The 19,483-nt window shown below is 42.2% G+C and overlaps 1 protein-coding gene across 12 annotated transcripts in view; it reads right to left on the bottom strand.

The window, feature by feature from the left end:
• The window catches only part of SYCP1 (synaptonemal complex protein 1), a 6,803,167-nt gene that overhangs the window by 405,062 nt on the left and 6,378,622 nt on the right, over positions 1–19,483 (bottom strand). For 10 of the 12 annotated variants that reach the window (XM_078644363.1, XM_078644366.1, XM_078644361.1 and 7 more), the window contains one exon: positions 14,339–14,425. The exons of the other annotated variants lie outside the window; for them this stretch is intronic. In XM_078644363.1, the coding sequence (XP_078500489.1) occupies positions 14,339–14,425 (87 nt within the window). The remainder of the gene's footprint in view (positions 1–14,338; positions 14,426–19,483) is intronic. 12 annotated transcript variants of the gene reach the window in all.

The following is a 19,483-nucleotide window of genomic DNA, read 5'->3' on the forward strand; positions in this document are numbered from 1 at the left end:
AGGCAATTCAGGCTGTTACAAGCCCCCAAAGCTCAAAGGATTGTATGGGCAACATGCATTAGTTCTTTTCAATTATTTAACAACTGCTGATCTACTCATCTCTAAATTACACAAACATCTGGCGCTGTCACAAGTGCTGATGTTGACAACTAGGTGCCGTGCACCGGAAACCACAGGTTCAAATTAAGCACTGAATCTATCCCATCTCTCCCCTGAGCTAGGCTCCCACTTTGGAACAGAAGAGTCCTCCCAAGCCCTGCAGGGAGAAGAATTGCCAATGCCAGGCAAAGACTTTTGCAGGACAGGAAACAAAACAAGACGTGCTGGGAGAATGCTACTGCGTTGTTGTGTCAAGATAAGGGTGAGGAGGTGGGGTCAGGTAGCATTTCCTGGTTTGTTTCCTGTCCTGGGATTGGGTGACACTCCTCATGACTTAATGACTGGGTCGAAGATGAGGGACGTAGAGGTTATGGCTGCTACAGTTGTTCTTCCCGCCACCGAATTCCAAAATATAACTTTGACTGTTCAACCTCGCCACCACTTGTTACATAAAGCCTAAAAAGGTGATACTTCCCATTTCATTGTCTTCTCAGCAGTGCCTTCGTCTCTGCATTTCCAGCATCAGCAGCAATAAGGATTGCTCCCCTTTAGTTGCCAAGGCTCCAGGGAAGTGGGCTGACTGGCAGGTCACAAGTCGGGGGCACACGCCAATACACGGCGTCCACCCACTATTTTCAGGGTGTGAACCCTGTCCACCCTGCCAAAAAGTTGGGCCCCACAGAAGTATGCTGAACTGTCCCTGTGTCATTTTCAGACACCGGGACACATTCAGCAGCGCCTGTAGGTCGTCTGATTTCCATTCCCAGCAGGAACATGCAGGCGACGAGGGGGCATTTTTTTAAACCTCGAGCTGGGCCGAAGGTCAACAACAAAGTTAAGGGTCCATCAGGCCTCCTTTTGTTAGAATATCCTGGCTGGAGGTGGCCTGGAACCTCACACTCAAATGTAAATGCAACGAAGGGGAAACAAAGGCTCACAGCTTGCTAACTCTTCACAGGTACTTAAGAGAGGCAGCTTTTGACTTTCTTCAGTCCCTGGATATAAGAGATGTTTGCACTGTAAGAATGTCAGAAGTGTTAGTCTGTCCCAGTATTTACACAAACAACAATTTCAATAGCACTTTTTTATTTCTTTTATAGAGTTACGCAACCAAGTGCAGGATGTCAGAGCTCTTTACAAAACATGCACATTATACATTGACAATAAATCATGTAAGAGTGTAAATCAATGTACAAGAGGAGAGGCATGAGACATGGTTACAAGGTGTAGGAGTCACATGTCCATATCTCACTATGCTGTATTGAAAGGATTACAATTTATGAACTGCAGGTAACAAAAGGATACCTGTGTTAAAAGCAGTAACCCAATTACTTATCTATATAAAATAAAAATCTGTAATCTGCATGTTAAACGATGTGCTTAGCAGGAGACACATTAACCTGCAATACTTCTTTTATGCAAAACTGGGACTTCACAAAACACTGATCTCTCCCACAAATGTGTTAACCTGTAGAGTTATCTCACCATTACTACAATTCCCTGAGATTTAGAGGGCACCTTTGTAGCAGATGCTGTAGTGTAGTTCCTATTATCCCAATAGGTTCTGCGCATTGGAATAATATCTTCAATAGTATAGACGTAGGACTGTGGTTAACTAGGTCTTCTACTGACGATATTAGACTTAAAGTTATGTGTGCCAGCTAGCTCAGAGTTCACTAGAAACTTTCTCGAATAGGCAAGAAGGAGTTTAACCTCCCTGGATAGACAAGAAGGGATTTAGTTTCTGACAACCATAGAACATGACAACTTTGCTCTCCCCTAATCAAGAGTATATCTCTAGAGTCGTGTGAAAACAAAAGACAACTTATTTTACTCAGTCAGTACGTGAATTCTTAGTTTCACCAGTTTGTAGAGAAATAAGAGATGGGCGTGGTTCAATAAAAGATGTTATTTATTGATCAGTCTCTTTTCTCATACAAGAGAAATGAATCGCTATTATTGCAATACTTATAGTTAAGTAAAGTGCATACAGTAAAAACAGAATTATAAAATAATACTGTAAAAGCATTGATATGGTTTCTTAGCCATATGATACTAAAATGGATAAAAGATATACATACATATATACATTGACTAATCGTACTCAACTGGTGCTTCTAACTACGCCTACCCCGGTGTACCTGACCTAAGCCTAATACTTGGGAGGGAGTAAGTAAGTAGCAGTTTAAGTTAAGTTTGTTTTGCCAAGAATCTGACTCAAGAATTCTCTGTAAGGGGTTAGTCAGTTCAGTACCTGGGATTTAGAAGGCTGGAGGGTTGGTATATCTGTCTCAGGACTCGATATCCCAGTTACCTTCGAGGGCGGCTGGAAACGCGGGAGGCTGGATTTCTTGGCAGGAGAAAAGGCAGCGTCTCTCTCTCAGCGCGTCAAAAGGGAGGGGCAGCGTCCGTGGGCTTTTTCTGCATCAGCTGGGCTCTCCGGCAAGTAGCGCTGCTCCAAGCTTGTCACCACCGTGTCTTAGCTTAGGGCAACGTCAGTATATTTATACCTGAAAGGTGCCGTGTTTGACGTAAGGATGGACATAAGACGTCAGCAAGAATGCCATAAGGACTGGTCGTTCTTACATTCTTTGCAGGAGTTCTCGAGCGAAATCAAAACAATGGTCGCGGGGATTTCCCAGGTCTGTTGGAGGTTTGATTTGTTTTGAGAACTCGGTGTGCTTCTCTAGGGAGCTGAAGGGATAGTGCTTGCTTAATGTGACAGCATGCGCTATGACCTAATCTGAAGACGGGTTTCTGTGCCGTTGTATGGACATTAGTGAATTAATAACCGGACAAGGGTCAGAAATAGGAGTATTAATATAGGTACCTAGATAAACTGACTACACCCACTCCACGAAATTATGTACATATTTACTAACCTAAGCAATAGTAAACATAACTAAAAGTGCATTTGTATACCGGACCACCCCAAAAACATTTACGTATTTGAAAAATGGTGTATGCGAACTGCACGAAATGAGTATAGGTACTGTATGCATTCAAGCAGTATAATCATTCAAAAAGGAGATGCACATTTTATATCAGCATGAATGATTTGCGAAATTACACATGAAATGGCTCTTGATACAGAAAAAAAATTGCGAGACCATCTCATCACATATAAACACAATTAATTGCATATAAACTAGAGGTTGAGGTTATGTAATTACTCTAGTATTCCTAAGAATAGAAGTTCTGTTCTCTAAGAATAGTTTTACTTTAAGCAGAAGATAAGTGCCCAAAAGGTAAATATTTTGGAATTTGGAAAAAGTTTTCGCTATTCAGGGGAGAAGAGAAAAAATAGTTCACAGTCATTTTGTTTTAAAAAAACTGAAGGCCAAATTCAGAGTTCAGGGAACGCCGTGTGCAAGTTTGTTTAAAATCATTCTCTCTGTTCCGGTGAAAACATCATTTCAGATAAATTCTCGAAAAAACAGTCTACGGCTTCTGGTGAGAGTTCGACTAGGTTAGAAAATGTTGCTACCATGCAGTCACGCGCATGATTGCTTTCACTGATGGTTTGATCAGAACTGCTTACAGAAGGTCGTACCTGGTCGATGCTGCTTTCATCATGTACTTCACTACCCTTCAATCGCAGTGGTGAAGTTTCCACGAATGCCGTCATCAGGATAGGTAGCCGCTGGGGACAGCACAATGCATGAGCCTTTACCGGACCCAACAAAGTATCTGCATCCAATGGTACGTCTGATTGTAGTGCAAGACAGGTGTCCAACACGCATTCTTCGCCGCATAGCATGCATCTTAATACAGGCATAACACAATTCTGCCAGATGGGTCTGAATGAAAGAAACCAGGTCATATTCAGATCTCGTAGCCGGGCTAAGCCAAGGACTTTAGTTATGCGGTCCCGGTAGCGGATAGCTAGGATCGTTTCTTCCATTGTAGCTGGAGTCTTGTCTGTGACATGGCTTGCCATAACGAAGCAAGAGTAGCAAGAATAAAATGCCTGCTACGAGTCCCAACAGGAGGGGAAGTCCGCCAAAGATGGAATGGACGAAATTTGGAAAAATACCCAGGATCGCTTTGAATGGTGTTAAAGCGCCTGAAAAAACTGTCTTAAATACACTGGCGATACCACTTGTATCAGAAATATTTAAGATTTCGTTCAACATTTCTGCGAAGTGTAGGGGGCTATTTGTTGATAACATTGAATGAATCTCTGCCGTTGTCCTTGCAACTTGGAGATCATACGTTTCTTTTGATGACGTCAACTGGGTTGGCGTCTGTAGGAGCACAGTCTTCATTCTGCTTAAAGTATCAATTCGAATAGAAGAGATTTTTAAACTGGGCCATAACCTTCCCTCCCTGTCTGGAGCATCATTCGGGAGCAATACTCTTTCACAGCACATGACCCTGGAAGTCACGCTTATGAGATAAGGTTTTCCTGGCAGCAAGCCACAACATCTGTGAATTAGAATGTAACTCCCGTTCGGAAGTCTTCTAAAGAATGGTTCTATTTGTGTTGCAGGTGTGCCTAACTGGTGACATGAAAGGTTATTGGAAGTCCCTTCACAGGCCCCATGTAAACTAATACCCTGACACAGAAGTATGCCACTTAGTGATTTTTCACATTTATTACCACTAAGAAATACACTCTGTCCGTTATTACTGACACATGTGTGTGTATAGGGCAAGTTCCATGTGTACTTAATGTATCCTTTACCCAACCTTTCATACTGGCCTGCCTGTATATATTTTTGGCAGTATTGAAACTGGAAAGTTGTTATCGGAATATTTATTATCCCATGTATTATCCATTCAATGACAGGTCATTCTGACATTGTCAATGGTAATCTCTCAAGTTTTTCAATGCTCAGAATTGTATAGTCAGCACCCTTTTGTGCCAAACTGATTTGTTTATCAGTAAGGTTAAAGATATTAAATAGTGACGTTGTGTCGATTAGACGCCAAGGCACATAGCCTGAACGCAGATTTTGTAACGTCCAGCCAAGCTGTACAATAGAACGCAATTGAGACTGACCGTGTTGCAACATCAGTAAGTCTTGTTCTATTATATCGATTGCAGAAGATACAATACTGTCCAGTGAATATATTCTGGAAGACAGAGTCATTAACCCATTGTCCACAACAGAAAGTGATTTTTCCGAATTAACACGGTCAATTTCCCGTATTTTTTCTGCTGTCTCAATTTGAGTTACTTTCCAAGCTTCGTTGTAAGCTGCATATATAGAGGCCGCTATGAAACGTTTTTGACGCTGTTTGCGTGGTCCCATGATGAAATCACGCAAGTCAGCACCTTCTTTAAGTAAAGTTAAGTGTTGCTTAATTTCTGACAGTGTGGATGTATGTAGCCATTGAAGGCAGAGTTTTCCCACACTATAAGTAGTTACAATCCCTGGATGTTGTCACTGGGAGTATCTTGGGTCTGGCCTGGTCAATGTGAACCCCTGTATTTTGTTCAGGAATCTGTTTTGACAGTTATTTGTGTCTGTGGGCCAGATCAACCATTTTTTCCAATCAGCATGTGTTCTGTTTTGGTTTAAAATATGGGCTACCTCTATCTCAACATCCGTTGTGCTATTACTGGTAGGTGTTGGTTTTGGAATAGACGGTTTATTTAAGTCTTTAATTTTGGCTAGGCCAAGACAGGATGTCTGTTGAATTGTATCATTCAAAAATATAATTTGTTCTGGGATTATGCAGGCTCTAAATAATGATTCTATACCTTGCACTTGCCAATATTTTGTGCCCCAGATCGTTTTCGTTTCAATGTTATTGTTCCAGAAATCAAAACCGAATGTATTCATTTTTTCAAAAAATGAGTCTGAATATATTAATTTTGTGTTTGTAAGCATGGTTTTCACTCCTGTCTTATTTAACAATTTGAAATATAATGATTCTGAATTACTTGTGTTGAACCCTGAAAAGTATGAATATTTATCAAAATATGTCTTTGAACTGCCTTTTGGTGGAGTCGCACAATGTTCCCATTGGTTACATTTTAAAACATTTCTAGGTTGAGCAGATTTATGCAGATAATGGTTACCATAATGGTTATAACAAAACATTTGATTGTAATTAGATGAACCTTGCAAATAATCATGTTCTGTAAATTTAGCTGACATTACTAGATCAGACATCATATCATTAATACTTTCAAAGTCCCAATCATCAGCAAATGTGCTTGGTTTTACAAAGTCACTTAATGAAATCTTAAATTGATGAGGATACTTCAGAAGCTCAACCGGACCATAGATTTCGTAATCAGTTTTGTCCCATGCTACCCCACCGGGTATAGGATTGGCTGTGAAGTTTACTGAAGAAAGTTCTCTTTTCTCGATGTGTGAAGACTTGTGTGGTTTCAGGACCAAGTTGATGTTCTGACTTGCTGTGTCCATTGTAACATATTTTCCCTCAATGAAATGTCCCAGGCATAGTACCATGATGAGCCAAATTATGAGGATGAATACTCCTAGTGCCACCCAAAGTTCAATCCATGGAGAAATCAGATAGGTTTCTTTTAGTTGATGAAAGAGTTCCTTTGCTTTGTCTTTAAAAGTTTTTGTTGTCGGCTGTTCCTCAGGTTCACTTGGATCTTCAGAAAAATCATCGAAGTTGATGAAGTAGCCTGATGCTGTTCTGTCAATTGTTTCAATTGCTTCTGGATTCCTTTTTGTTTTTTGGAATTTTCTTTGTTTCATTAGCATAGTCTGTGGTTACATCATTATAGACTGGAGTTTCTTGATTTAAGCTTTTAATTTGGGTTTCAAGAGGTTTAAGTTCCATGGCTTTGTTGCATAGTCCTTGTTGTTTTACTGTAGGTTTATCAATTGTGATTAGTCTTTCAGTTTGAACCTCTGTGTTTGTAGCAAACTTTGGTGTTCTACTACTTCTTGGGAGTCCACTTGGCCTACTACTTGTTATCGGCCACATGATTGTGGTTTAACCAGGTCGATGGATACAACTCGGTTCTCCTTTTTACCAGCAAGGGGCGGTAGTACTACTGATCTTGTCCCGTTGACAGACAAGACAGGAACTGCTTTTCTGTAAGAAGGCCCAAATTCCTTCTTCACCGCGATCTTCTCTCTGACCAGATCCCCGATTTTTGGAATCCAGACAGGCCTTGCTGGGACAGGTGGTTTCTCTTCAGTGGCTGTTGGCTGTTGCTTCAACTTTATGTTGCTCAGGTCTTTTCTTTTTTTGTTTAAGTCCTGTAAAATAGCCAAACGATCTTTGATATCAAAGCATTTTTCTTTAACCACTGAAGTTTGACTATCAAGGTCCTGGATTAGCATTCTAGTCCCAAACAATAGTTCGTACGGACTGAGACCTCTCAGAGAATTTCTTGGCAGATTATTAAGACTACGTTGGACACTTATTAAATGTTTGACCCACCCAGCTACTGAACCTAATACCTTTGCTGTTATAGATTGCTCTATGCCCTGGTTTTTTCTTTACACCATCCCATTTCCCTCAGGAAGGAGGTGACAAGAGTACCGCAATGCTATGCCCATGCTGGTCATGTCCGTCTCATAAGCTCGAGAGCTAAAAGCAGGACCCTGGTCAGAATGTAGCATGCAAATTGCGTATATGCCATTATAGACTCGCAAATCTTTGTATAACAGTTCAGACGTCAGCCGAGAGCTGGGGTCTACATTTCAAGTGAAAAAATAGTCTCTACATGTTAATATGACGCATTATTCATACTGGGTATTTCATGTTGATAGCCTAATCCTTATTGGGTGAAACGCCATGGTAATACACCGTCTCGGTCACCACTGCGATCTCTGTTGCAGTTTTGGCAGTTTTTTGCAAATATGTGATGTTGCAGGCTCATTCCTGGCCACCAGTATGTCGATTGTAATTCTTCTAGAGAATCCTTAAGTGTAAGGTGTCTAAGACCCTCACCCATATGTGCGTCTGCTATTAACAAGCCTCTCCTGTCCATGTTTGGAATCACTCTATCCCCCACTCCAAGGATTCGAGCAAAAGGGACGGAGTTTGCATCGATTATGTATGTATAATTGAGTGGATACATGAGGGGTAGCGCCGAGCAGTCGCCTTTTGATGACGTTTTTACCGCCAGCATTGTTTCCCCGTCAATGTATTTTACTGAACGCTTTTTTGTAGCTACGGAAGCCGTTGTAGTTGGTTCCGCTGTGGCTGTCTCAGCCAATGAATTCCCTGCAACGTGAACGCCATCACGCTGATGACTCAGTGAGTGTATCACGTGAGTCTTTGGTAGTTCTTTCTTTAAAAGAACTGTTTGTTCCCAAAGCGATTTTTGCTTTATTGTTGCACCTGTGTCATCTTTGTAACCGTTTTCAACCCATTTCTGCAAGTCGTTATTGTATGTTTTTACGCAGTAATATGAATCGCTCACTATTAGTGTCGGGAATTCGCGATCCGCATTATCTAGCGCCATTTTTAACGCTATTATGTCAGTTTGTTGTTCTGAATTGTTTTCCACTGAGTGTGTTTTTGAAAACAGAGGTCTTAATTTACCTCCGCGCCACACGTCTTTTGTAATCTCGCATGTGGCGTTATAAGCTTGTTCACCCCAAACTGAGGGCTGAGCATGTCCGTCTGTATGTATTACACAGGCGTACTGTCGTACGGGCAGAATGTCGATTGGCAGAGGATATTCTCTTTCATATTCTAGATTTTTTAATTTTGTCAACTCTGGATCAAAATAGTATTTCACTTTGTCTGTAGCAATAGAATCTTCCCATTGTATCCATCTAGGATTCAGTGCCATAGTGGGTAAATTACATGGGGTTGTTAATGCCTCAAAGGCTGATTCTGCTTGGTATCTTTCTCTTGTTACAGCTGTTTGAACCGCGTGAACAATGTTTTCCTTAATGCTGAATGTTTTTTCAGTTTCTGTGTACAAGTGTGATTTGTATGCTATTGGTACCTTCTCTTTCTCATTTGAGGTCAGGTATGTGAATCCGCATCTCCCTGGGATGACTCGAATCACAAGGTTGCGTGTGTTATCGCGTGTTTGCAGTTTTGTTTTAACTAACATGTCTGTTTGTAAAGATCTCAAAATTTCTGTGTGTTTTTGAGTCCAATTGATTCTTTTAAAATCTGGTTTTATTAGATCATAGAGAGGTTTAACCCTCTCTGCATAGTTTATAATGTAAGTTCTTCCGAAATTCAGGAAACCTAGAATTGATTGCAAGTTTTTCAATGTTCTAGGTGCTTGGATCACAGCACATTTCTCTAGGAAATTGTCAGCCAGGCTTTTGCCTTCACTTGATAATTCATATCCTAAGAATAGGACAGTCAGATGGGCAATTCTTGACTTCTTGAAGTTGAATTTGTAACCCTCTGCTGCGAACCCAAGTATTATGGTGTTCACTCTTTTCAAGTGAGTATCCAAGTCATCGTCTGTTAGATAGATGTCATCGACATAAGATAATGCCTCATCATCATACATTTGTAGTAATTCTGTTACTCTCGCTGAGAATAACCCTGGGCTGTTCTTGAACCCTTGGGGCAAACAACAGAAATTTTTCTGCGAGGCATTTATTGAGAAAGCGGTCAAATATCTGCTTTCAGGTGCTATACTTTGACAAAAGAATCCATTAGAGATGTCTAATGTTTTTTTGTATTTTTTGCGCACTATGCTATTCATTAGTGCAGCACTGTGTGAGTTTTGTACTGCAAACGTTTTGCAGCATGAGTTAAGGTGTCTGTAGTCCAAAACTAGACGATATGTATCATCTGGTTTGGAGACAGGAAACAAAGGATTGTTCATTTGTGAGGTGCATGTTTCAATCACCCCCTGGTATTCAAGTTGATCTAAGATCTCCCTGACCTGTTTTTTAGCTTCTTGCTTAATTGGGTACTGCCTCTGTGCAGTTGGTTGAGATTTTAACTGGATTTTGTGAGGAGGAGAGTCCTCATCCCATCCCACATGATTTTTATATAATGCAGGAGCCTGGGCTACTGCCCACTTTCTTGCAAGTGTATATTTTTTATGAATTGGGATATGATTTGAGAAGGCAGGCATAATAATTTCTTCGCCATGAGGGCACTCCCTGACAAACTCTGGTGGCCAGTCTTTTTCAGCTAGAAGGATGTCATAGCCCTTGGAGAGATTATCCCAAAATAGACCCCTTATTTTCCTAGTCTTATCTCCCTCTATACGTAAAGTTATTTCATATATTTTATGAGGTTTGCTAACTCTGGTATCTGCAGTTTCCACCTGAATGTACTCATTCGTGTCCACTGTCTCCAGATGATTCATCAGGATCTTGTGAGCTATGCTCACTTCTGCTGCGCTGTCTAACATTGTCTGAGAGCTATGCTCACTTCTGCTGCGCTGTCTAACATTGTCTGAGCCCACTCTCCGTTTTTCAGCTGAGTCCTCAGGATCCTCGGCATGTTTTATTATTTTAATGCTGGCTACCTTCTTCTTTGGAAATTGTAACTTTTTACTTTGATGAGCAGGTTCTTTGTCTTTGGACTTGACAAGTTCTTCCCTGTGTTCTGACCGTCCTCTTCTTTCCGATTTCTGCGAGGAAGTCTGAAAAGATCGAGAGGGACGTGTATCAATATCTTGATATCTATCAGGTTTCTTCAGATTATCCCTATTTCTAAGGTTGTATTTTTTCTCTGAGGGCTCCCTCTGGGGAGACTTGTGTCCTTGGTCCGGAGATCTTTCTCTCCGCCGAGGAGACCTTCCTCTGGACTGGAATCTTTTTTCTTTGGGAGTGGTTTGTTTATTTCCATCCCAGTTCTTTTTTGAAGTGTTTAGATTATTTTTAATAAATACCTTTTCAGGATTTTCTATTAGTTGGGGTTTCACTGGTTTCCCACCCAAACTATCTCTTCCTAGTTCTTCATAGGATTTTTCTATGACTCTGGCAAGTTCAAATGGTTGGTCTGCTATATCTGTTTCCTTCAATCTTTGGCGGATCGCCACATTTGCTGCTTCCCCTTTTATGTTTGCTAGTAATATTGCCGAGACCTGCTTGAAGTCTTTCAGTAATTTCATACCCAGAGTTAGAGCAGGTTCTGGACCGTATTCATTTTGAATCTGTTTTAGCACTTCTGGTATTACCGCCATGGACGGAACACCATGTGTTTTTGTGTAAATGGAAGCAAAGACTGTACCCCAAGTGTCACAGTCCTCCACATGTGGTGCGATCCCCATTGGGAGACAGATAGTCAGAATTCTGTGTTTCTCCACAGGTGTGGTATCTGGAAATACCGCCTCTATTTGAGTGATTTTTTGTGCTAACCAGAATGGAATTTGTTCCCGTTTAATGGGTACTTTACCTAGACAGGACTGTATGTTCTGTGGTGTGATTTTATTTGTGTTCCCCTGATGAGGGGTCAGCTGTGAAATTTTAATAGCTGGTTGGACTGTTGAAGTCCGCATTACATATTGGACTAGTTGTCTGTGTATTTTAATCAGTTGTTTTAACTGTGTTAAAAGTTCTGTTACTGACATTTTTTCAATGTCTGGATGTGGTGTGTATCCGGCTAGAACCGGCCATGTCGCTCCTGGTCTACCTAGTGGACCGAGCCTGGTGATGTGATCATTATGTTTTAGGGCGCCTTTAAACCAGAGCAGGTGCTCTTGGTATTTGAGTGGTATTTCCACCTCCTCGAAAGGGGTGTACTCATCCGGAGGTTCCTCTATCTTGTAATAATGGAACTCCTTTGTTACAGCGTTTGCTGCTGGAAAATTTATCCATGAATAGAATACCTCTGTCTGCCGATATTCGTGTGCCTCAATTACGAATATGACTGTACCACCTCTCGGTGTCAGTCCATTTTCTATAAGTTTTAAAGTTATAGTTTTTCTTATGCTGACCGGGATGAGTTTTGCATCCGGGTCTTGTTGTAGGAGACTTGTGTCTTCCTCTAGGAGTTGAGCTGCTATTCTAGCTGCCTCCCTATCTTCCTCAGTTTCTGACATTTTTCTGTCAAGAAAAGTTTTTGTTGCAGATCAGGTTTTCAAGGAAACAAAGATTAGATGCACAATATTTTGGAACACTGTATCCTTCAACGTTGAATAAACAAAAAACCATACATAGGAGTCTCCTCCTACTAAGTTTGGTGGATTTAACCTTTCACCCACTCCAGACGTCTTTGGAGTTTTATGGGAAAAAAGGGTCTGTGTGAAAAAGCACGACTGAGTTACTCTAATGTCTTGCGTTAGATTTATCGCCTATCCAAAACGTTGGGCGCAATGTAGTGTAGTTCCTATTATCCCAATAGGCTCTGCGCATTGGAATAATATCTTCAATAGTATAGACGTAGGACTGTGGTTAACTAGGTCTTCTACTGACGATATTAGACTTAAAGTTATGTGTGCCAGCTAGCTCAGAGTTCACTAGAAACTTTCTCGAATAGGCAAGAAGGAGTTTAACCTCCCTGGATAGACAAGAAGGGATTTAGTTTCTGACAACCATAGAACATGACAACTAGAGTCGTGTGAAAACAAAAGACAACTTATTTTACTCAGTCAGTACGTGCATTCTTAGTTTCACCAGTTTGTAGAGAAATAAGAGATGGGCGTGGTTCAATAAAAGATGTTATTTATTGATCAGTCTCTTTTCTCATACAAGAGAAATGAATCGCTATTATTGCTATACTTATAGTTAAGTAAAGTGCATACAGTAAAAACAGAATTATAAAATAATACTGTAAAAGCATTTATATGGTTTCTTAGCCATATGATACTAAAATGGATAAAAGATATACATACATATATACATTGACTAATCGTACTCAACTGGTGCTTCTAACTACGCCTACCCCGGTGTACCTGACCTAAGCCTAATACTTGGGAGGGAGTAAGTAAGTAGCAGTTTAAGTTAAGTTTGTTTTGCCAAGAATCTGACTCAAGAATTCTCTGTAAGGGGTTAGTCAGTTCAGTACCTGGGATTTAGAAGGCTGGAGGGTTGGTATCTCTGTCTCAGGACTCGATATCCCAGTTACCTTCGAGGGCGGCTGGAAACGCCGGAGGCTGGATTTCTCGGCAGGAGAAAAGGCAGCGTCTCTCTCTCAGCGCGTCAAAAGGGAGGGGCAGCGTCCGTGGGCTTTTTCTGCATCAGCTGGGCTCTCCGGCAAGTAGCGCTGCTCCAAGCTTGTCACCACCGTGTCTTAGCTTAGGGCAACGTCAGTATATTTATACCTGAAAGGTGCCGTGTTTGACGTAAGGATGGACATAAGACGTCAGCAAGAATGTCATAAGGACTGGTCGTTCTTACATTCTTTGCAGGAGTTTTTGAGCGAAATCAAAACAATGGTCGCGGGGATTTCCCAGGTCTGTTGGAGGTTTGATTTGTTTTGAGAACTCGGTGTGCTTCTCTAGGGGGCGGAAGGGATAGTGCTTGCTTAATGTGACAGCATGCGCTATGACCTAATCTGAAGACGGGTTTCTGGGCCGTTATATGGACATTAGTGAATTAATAACCGGACAAGGGTCAGAAATAGGAGTATTAATATAGGTACCTAGATAAACACACTACAATGCCTTAACCCAATCAAATATTTTAAAATGCAGACTTTGCAACCGATTAAGCAGAACAGATCTACTGCCATGCTTCTACTTGTTACCAATATCTTTGTGGCAGGGTTTAAAAAAATAAAGGTATAAATTGAGACCCAGAATTTGCGTCAGGATTGCACCACTTTTTTGGTACAACCCCAGCTCAAAATCTAATTTGTTAAATCTCATAAAGCGCTTAAATGCACTCATGATATACCTGATAAACATATGTTTGAGGTCTTAATATCTGACGTCACTTCTTGTTATGTCACTTCCTGTGATATCACGTGCAGCGTCACACATCGTGACATCATGCGCTGTGATGGCCTCATGGCCCGCTTCAAGCTTTCACTTGCATACTGCCTAACTTGGTTAGTCCCCCATTTTTTTTTTAGGACTTGTGCCCTGCTGACAGGTGTAAGCATGTCTTCAAGATAAAAGATTTAACAAAAGTGCAAGAATGGTTCAGAGAAATATTGAGCAATGTTATCGGTCCCAGTGTTTGAGCATGCAGAAAAAAAGAGCTACATTAGTTTTTCATTACTAGTTGTGCTTACGCAGCCAGGCACCAGAAAAAGTTTTTAGTGCCACCTATAACGTATTTATCTGCCCCAACTGGAAACATTTCCAGATATCCTCTGACACCGGCGAAGTTTCTAAGCTAAAGTACTTTATAAGAGGTGTTCATTACAATAGTTTCAACTCTTTGGGTATTTATTCAATGCTAAGCTTTAGGTTTACCTTTTTTGGCGTAGTTGTAAAGGATTGAGCAGCTTCAGGGCACTTGACATACAGCTTTTTTGAAATATCTTCTTCTGAAACCATGCTCTTAAAGAAATACATGAAATATATTTATAAGCCATCTTACAGGCTTTACTTCAGCTGTTAGTGTTCAACAGAATTTTTAGAAATCCTAAAAGACCTTCTGCCTTTGGCACATGCCTGCCATTTCTATGAGACCTATGCTTTATACTCAGTTAATAAACAAAAGGGATTCATGTCAAAGCATTACAAGCAGAATATAGATAATTGTGAATTAAAAGTGCATAATTCCAGAGGGGCACTGGTTTATATCACATATATTTGCATTCAGAATTACCATATTTAAAACCTTCAATTAATAAAAGGGCATTTTTGAGAAACAAAGATAGTAGTCACTTTGCAAACAACAACATTGCTTAATGATTAATTGGGAAACAATAGACCGGAAAAAATCAAAGTGCCCTGCAAAAGATAGGTAAAATTAAGTTTAAATAGAAATCTACACTTGAGTGTCAGCAAGGACCTTGGATTGGATCATATTTTGTATTTATAGAGTTTTTAAACATCGGCACAATTATGCATCTTTAAGAATTCAGCGTGTTTCCAAAATTAAAGAATCAATTAGTACAATATCACCAGCAGTATCTGCATTCTAATATTGATCTATAAGTTATGGCAACACACCTTATTTAATTAGGAAGATTGCAGAGTCCCTTGTAAGTCTGAGAAGCATATGCACACTACAAAAAGCAAAAGTAACTTTTTGTCTGCAACCATCTCTACAGGAAGTGATATCACTGCATTTCCAGCATGTACCTCTACAAGAAGTGCCTTCATTGCATTTGCCAACCAGCACCTCTTCTGAAAGTAAGAAATACGTTATTTACCCGTAACTGTAGTTCTCCAGTATTGGAAGCTTTCATAGATTCACATGCTTGAATCATTCTCCGTCGTCATGATGGGAGTTCCCAGTGCTTTAAATATTAGTCGAGATAAATTAGACTGATAGTAATAGACTAGAACAGGCCTAGGCCTCACAGTTTAAAAACCTATCATAGTCATTATTAAAAAAGAGACCAATGTTTTGCCTTAGCCAATCAGCATAGACCACCCTCTAGAACAGCCCTGGGAGAAGCTCAGAACGTCCGATTTTTGAGCACTTGTGCTATCATTCATATAGAGAAATGGAGGAAGGTGAGCTGTCCCCACGGGGAGGAGGGTGGGTCGCATGTGAATCTATGAAAGCTTCCAATACTGGAGAACTACAGTTACAGGTAAGTAACTTATTTCTTACTCCAGTATTGGAGCTTTCATAGACTCACATACTTGAATCAGAGTAGCTAGGAGTTATGTGGTACATCTATAATGGCCTTGAACAACTTAACAAGACAATGCAACAGCAAATCTTTATGTAAACATCAAACCATATGTTAATCACAATCATAGGAAATAATTAGGAAATAAATTCTTCTAACCATCAAACAGTGCAAATACTCTATGACACAAATTTCTGGAAGAGACACTCCCACAAACAATGCTGTAGACTTAGAGACAGCCCTTGTCGAGTGAGCCCGGACTCTTGAGGACAGTGTTGTGCCAGCTTTGCGATGGGAAAATAGTATGGCACTAGATATCCATCTATATATACTCTGCTTAGAAAGCGGGAAACTTTTCCTTGGAGCGCTGCATGTCACAAATAATTGAGAAGACTTGTGAAAGGGTTTTGTTTTTTGCAGATAGAATTTAAGGCAATGCCTGACGTCTAGTGGTCCTCTGCGCAGCAGTCGATGGAATCGGGAAAAAGTCCTTAGTACCACCAGCTCATTCAAATGGAAGTCCAAAGGAACCTTTGGTAAAAACTTTGGATTTGTGCGGAGGAGAAGACCATTCGATTTGAATTGTGAAAATGGTTTTTCTGTAACAAATGCTTGCATTTCACTTACTCTTCTGGCAGACGTCAGTGCAAGAAAAAAGCTAACTTCCACAATAGGAATTTGATCTCTGCCCTGTGCATCGGCTTGAATGGAGTCATCATTAGTTGAGAAATAACCATATTAAACTGCCATGCTGGAGGCCTTACAGGAGGATAGGCATGAAACAAACCTTTGAGAATTCTTTGAATATCCTGGAATACCACAAAGATGGATGGAAACTTTCCTTCTTTAGCGAGAAATGCTTCAAGATGGACCTTTATAGAACTATGTGTCAAACCTGATTGCGCCAATTGAGAGAAGTATGGCAAGAGTTGTTCTGGAGAGGAAGAAAACAAGTGTATTTCTGTTTGGCAGCACCAGATACAGAAACGTTTCCACTTGAAGCAATAAGTTTTGATGGTACTATCCGCTCCGACTTTGGCCAAGATAGCTCTAAAGTTGCCGTAAATGTTCAGATGTTGGAACTCATTGAACTCAGAAGCCATGCCGATAAGTGAAGGTGTCGGGGATCCGGACGGAGGATCTCTCCCTGGTTCATTGTGCGGAGGTTGGAGAATCCTGGTAGAAGGAAGTACAGAACATGAGAGAATAGAAGCAGTTCCGTGTACCAGTTTTGACATGGCCATGCTGGAGGATTGAGAATCAGCTTGCAGGGCTCTTTCTTCATCTTCCTGATGACTCTTGGGAGAAGAAGAGTGGGAGGAAAATCGTAGGCAAAGATGCCGGACCATGCAATCGATAAGCCATTCCCTGGAGAAGTGTGACTCAATGGTTAGAGTGTCAGACCCTGATTCAGAGGTCTAGCCTGGTACTAGGGTTCAATTCCCCGCCTCGGCGGGTCTTGGGCTCAAAATTCCACGGACCTGATAATTCTCGCCTCGGTGCCTATTCCAATCATGGAGTCCCACTCTGCAACTCTGGGCAATAGCTTGCTTAATCTCCACAATGGCCCCCACAACGCTAAGGATGCCTGGCCTCCACCTTGGGGGTGCCCAGGAGTGGACACCTCACAGGGAGAGCCAGGATGGGTTCCACAGCGGTATTTGTACAAGCGCCTTGAGACCCTTGCGGGTGAGTAGTGCGCTATACAAGTATCAATTTTACATTTATGACCCCTATTGGGGATGCCAGCTTGCATAGTACCGGTACATGAGGAGGTGGTGATGGACGGAGCATCTGAACCAATCAAACACTCACACCCAGTCAAAAGATCTGGGTTTGATCCATCACCAGTCTTTAGCCCACTCTGCCACCCCAGTTCAGACATGGCTATATGCAAATCACTCTGACCCTGTGCCTCATGGGAACAGTCCAGCCCGAACTGCCAAGCCATGCCTTCCCTGGACCGTAAACAAGCTTCCAGGGAAGACATGGCTTGGCAGTTCGGGCTGGACTGTTTCCATGAGGCACAGGGTCAGACTGATTTGCATATAGCCATGTCTGAACTGGGGTGGCAGAGTGGGCTAAAGAACGGTGATGGATTAAACCCAGATCTTTTGACTGGGTGTGAGTGTTTGATTGATTCAGATGCTCCGTCCATCACCACCCCCTTTTGTACCGCTTTTGGACGCCATAAGTGTGGCAGGGTATGCTCAGACGTGAGTCCCTTGCTCACTTTGCCACTGGATTCAAGCAAGCCGGGCTGAAGACGGCTGGAATGCCAGAAACCGGTCCTCGGAAGCTTGTTTCCGGTCCAGGGAAGACATGGCTTGGCAGTTCGGGCTGGACTGTTCCCATGAGGCACAGTGTCAGACTGATTTGCATATAGCCATATCTGAACTGGGGTGGCAGAGTGGGCTAAAGAACGGTGATGGATTAAACCCAGATCTTTTGACTGGGTGTGAGTGTTTGTTTGATTCAGATGCTCCGTCCATCACCACCCCCTTTGGTACCGCTTTTGGCCGCCATAAGTGTGGCAGGGTATGCTCAGACGTGAGTCCCTTGCTCACTTTGCCACTGGATTCAAGCAAGCCGGGCTGAAGACGGCTGGAATGCCAGAAACCGGTCCTCGGAAGCTTGTTTTCGGTCCAGGGTAGACATGGCTTGGCAGTTCGGGCTGGACTGTTCCCATGAGGCACAGGGTCAGACTGATTTGCATATAGCCATGTCTGAACTGGGGTGGCAGAGTGGGCTAAAGAACGGTGATGGATTAAACCCAGATCTTTTGACTGGGTGTGAGTGTTTGATTGATTCAGATGCTCCGTCCATCACCACCCCCTTTTGTACCGCTTTTGGCCGATATAAGTGTGGCAGGGTATGCTCAGACGTGAGTCCCTTGCTCACTTTGCCACTGGATTCAAGCAAGCCGGGCTGAAGACGGCTGGAATGCCAGAAACGGGTCCTCGGAAGCTTGTTTCCGGTCCAGGGAAGACATGGCTTGGCAGTTCGGGCTGGACTGTTCCCATGAGGCAGAGGGTCAGACTGATTTGCATATAGCCATGTCTGAACTGGGGTGGCACAGTGGGCTAAAGAACGGTGATGGATTAAACCCAGATCTTTTGACTGGGTGTGAGTGTTTGATTGATTCAGATGCTCCGTCCATCACCACCCCCTTTTGTACCGATTTTGGCCGCCATAAGTGTGGCAGGGTATGCTCAGACGTAAGTCCCTTGCTCACTTTGCCACTGGATTCAAGCAAGCCGGGCTGAAGACGGCTGGAATGTCAGAAACCGGTCCTCGGAAGCTTGTTTCCGGTCCAGGGAAGACATGGCTTGGCAGTTCGGGCTGGACTGTTCCCATGAGGCACAGGGTCAGACTGATTTGCATATAGCCATGTCTGAACTGGGGTGGCAGAGTGGGCTAAAGAACGGTGATGGATTAAGCCCAGATCTTTTGACTGGGTGTGAGTGTTTGATTGATTCAGGTGCTCCTTCCATCACCACCCCTTTTGTACCGCTTTTGGCCGCCATAAGTGTGGCAGGGTATGCTCAGACGTGAGTCCCTTGCTCACTTTGCCACTGGATTCAAGCAAGCCGGGCTGAAGACGGCTGGAATGCCAGAAACCGGTCCTCGGAAGCTTGTTTCCGGTCCAGGGAAAACATGGCTTGGCAGTTCGGGTTGGACTGTTCCCATGAGGCACAGGGTCAGACTGATTTTCATATAGCCATGTCTGAACTGGGATGGCAGAGTGGGCTAAGGAATGGTGATGGATTAAACCCAGATCTTTTGACTGGGTGTTAGTGTTTGATTG

Source organism: Lissotriton helveticus, chromosome 5_1, assembly GCF_964261635.1.
Source record: "Lissotriton helveticus chromosome 5_1, aLisHel1.1, whole genome shotgun sequence".
Lineage (NCBI taxonomy): Eukaryota > Metazoa > Chordata > Amphibia > Caudata > Salamandridae > Lissotriton > Lissotriton helveticus.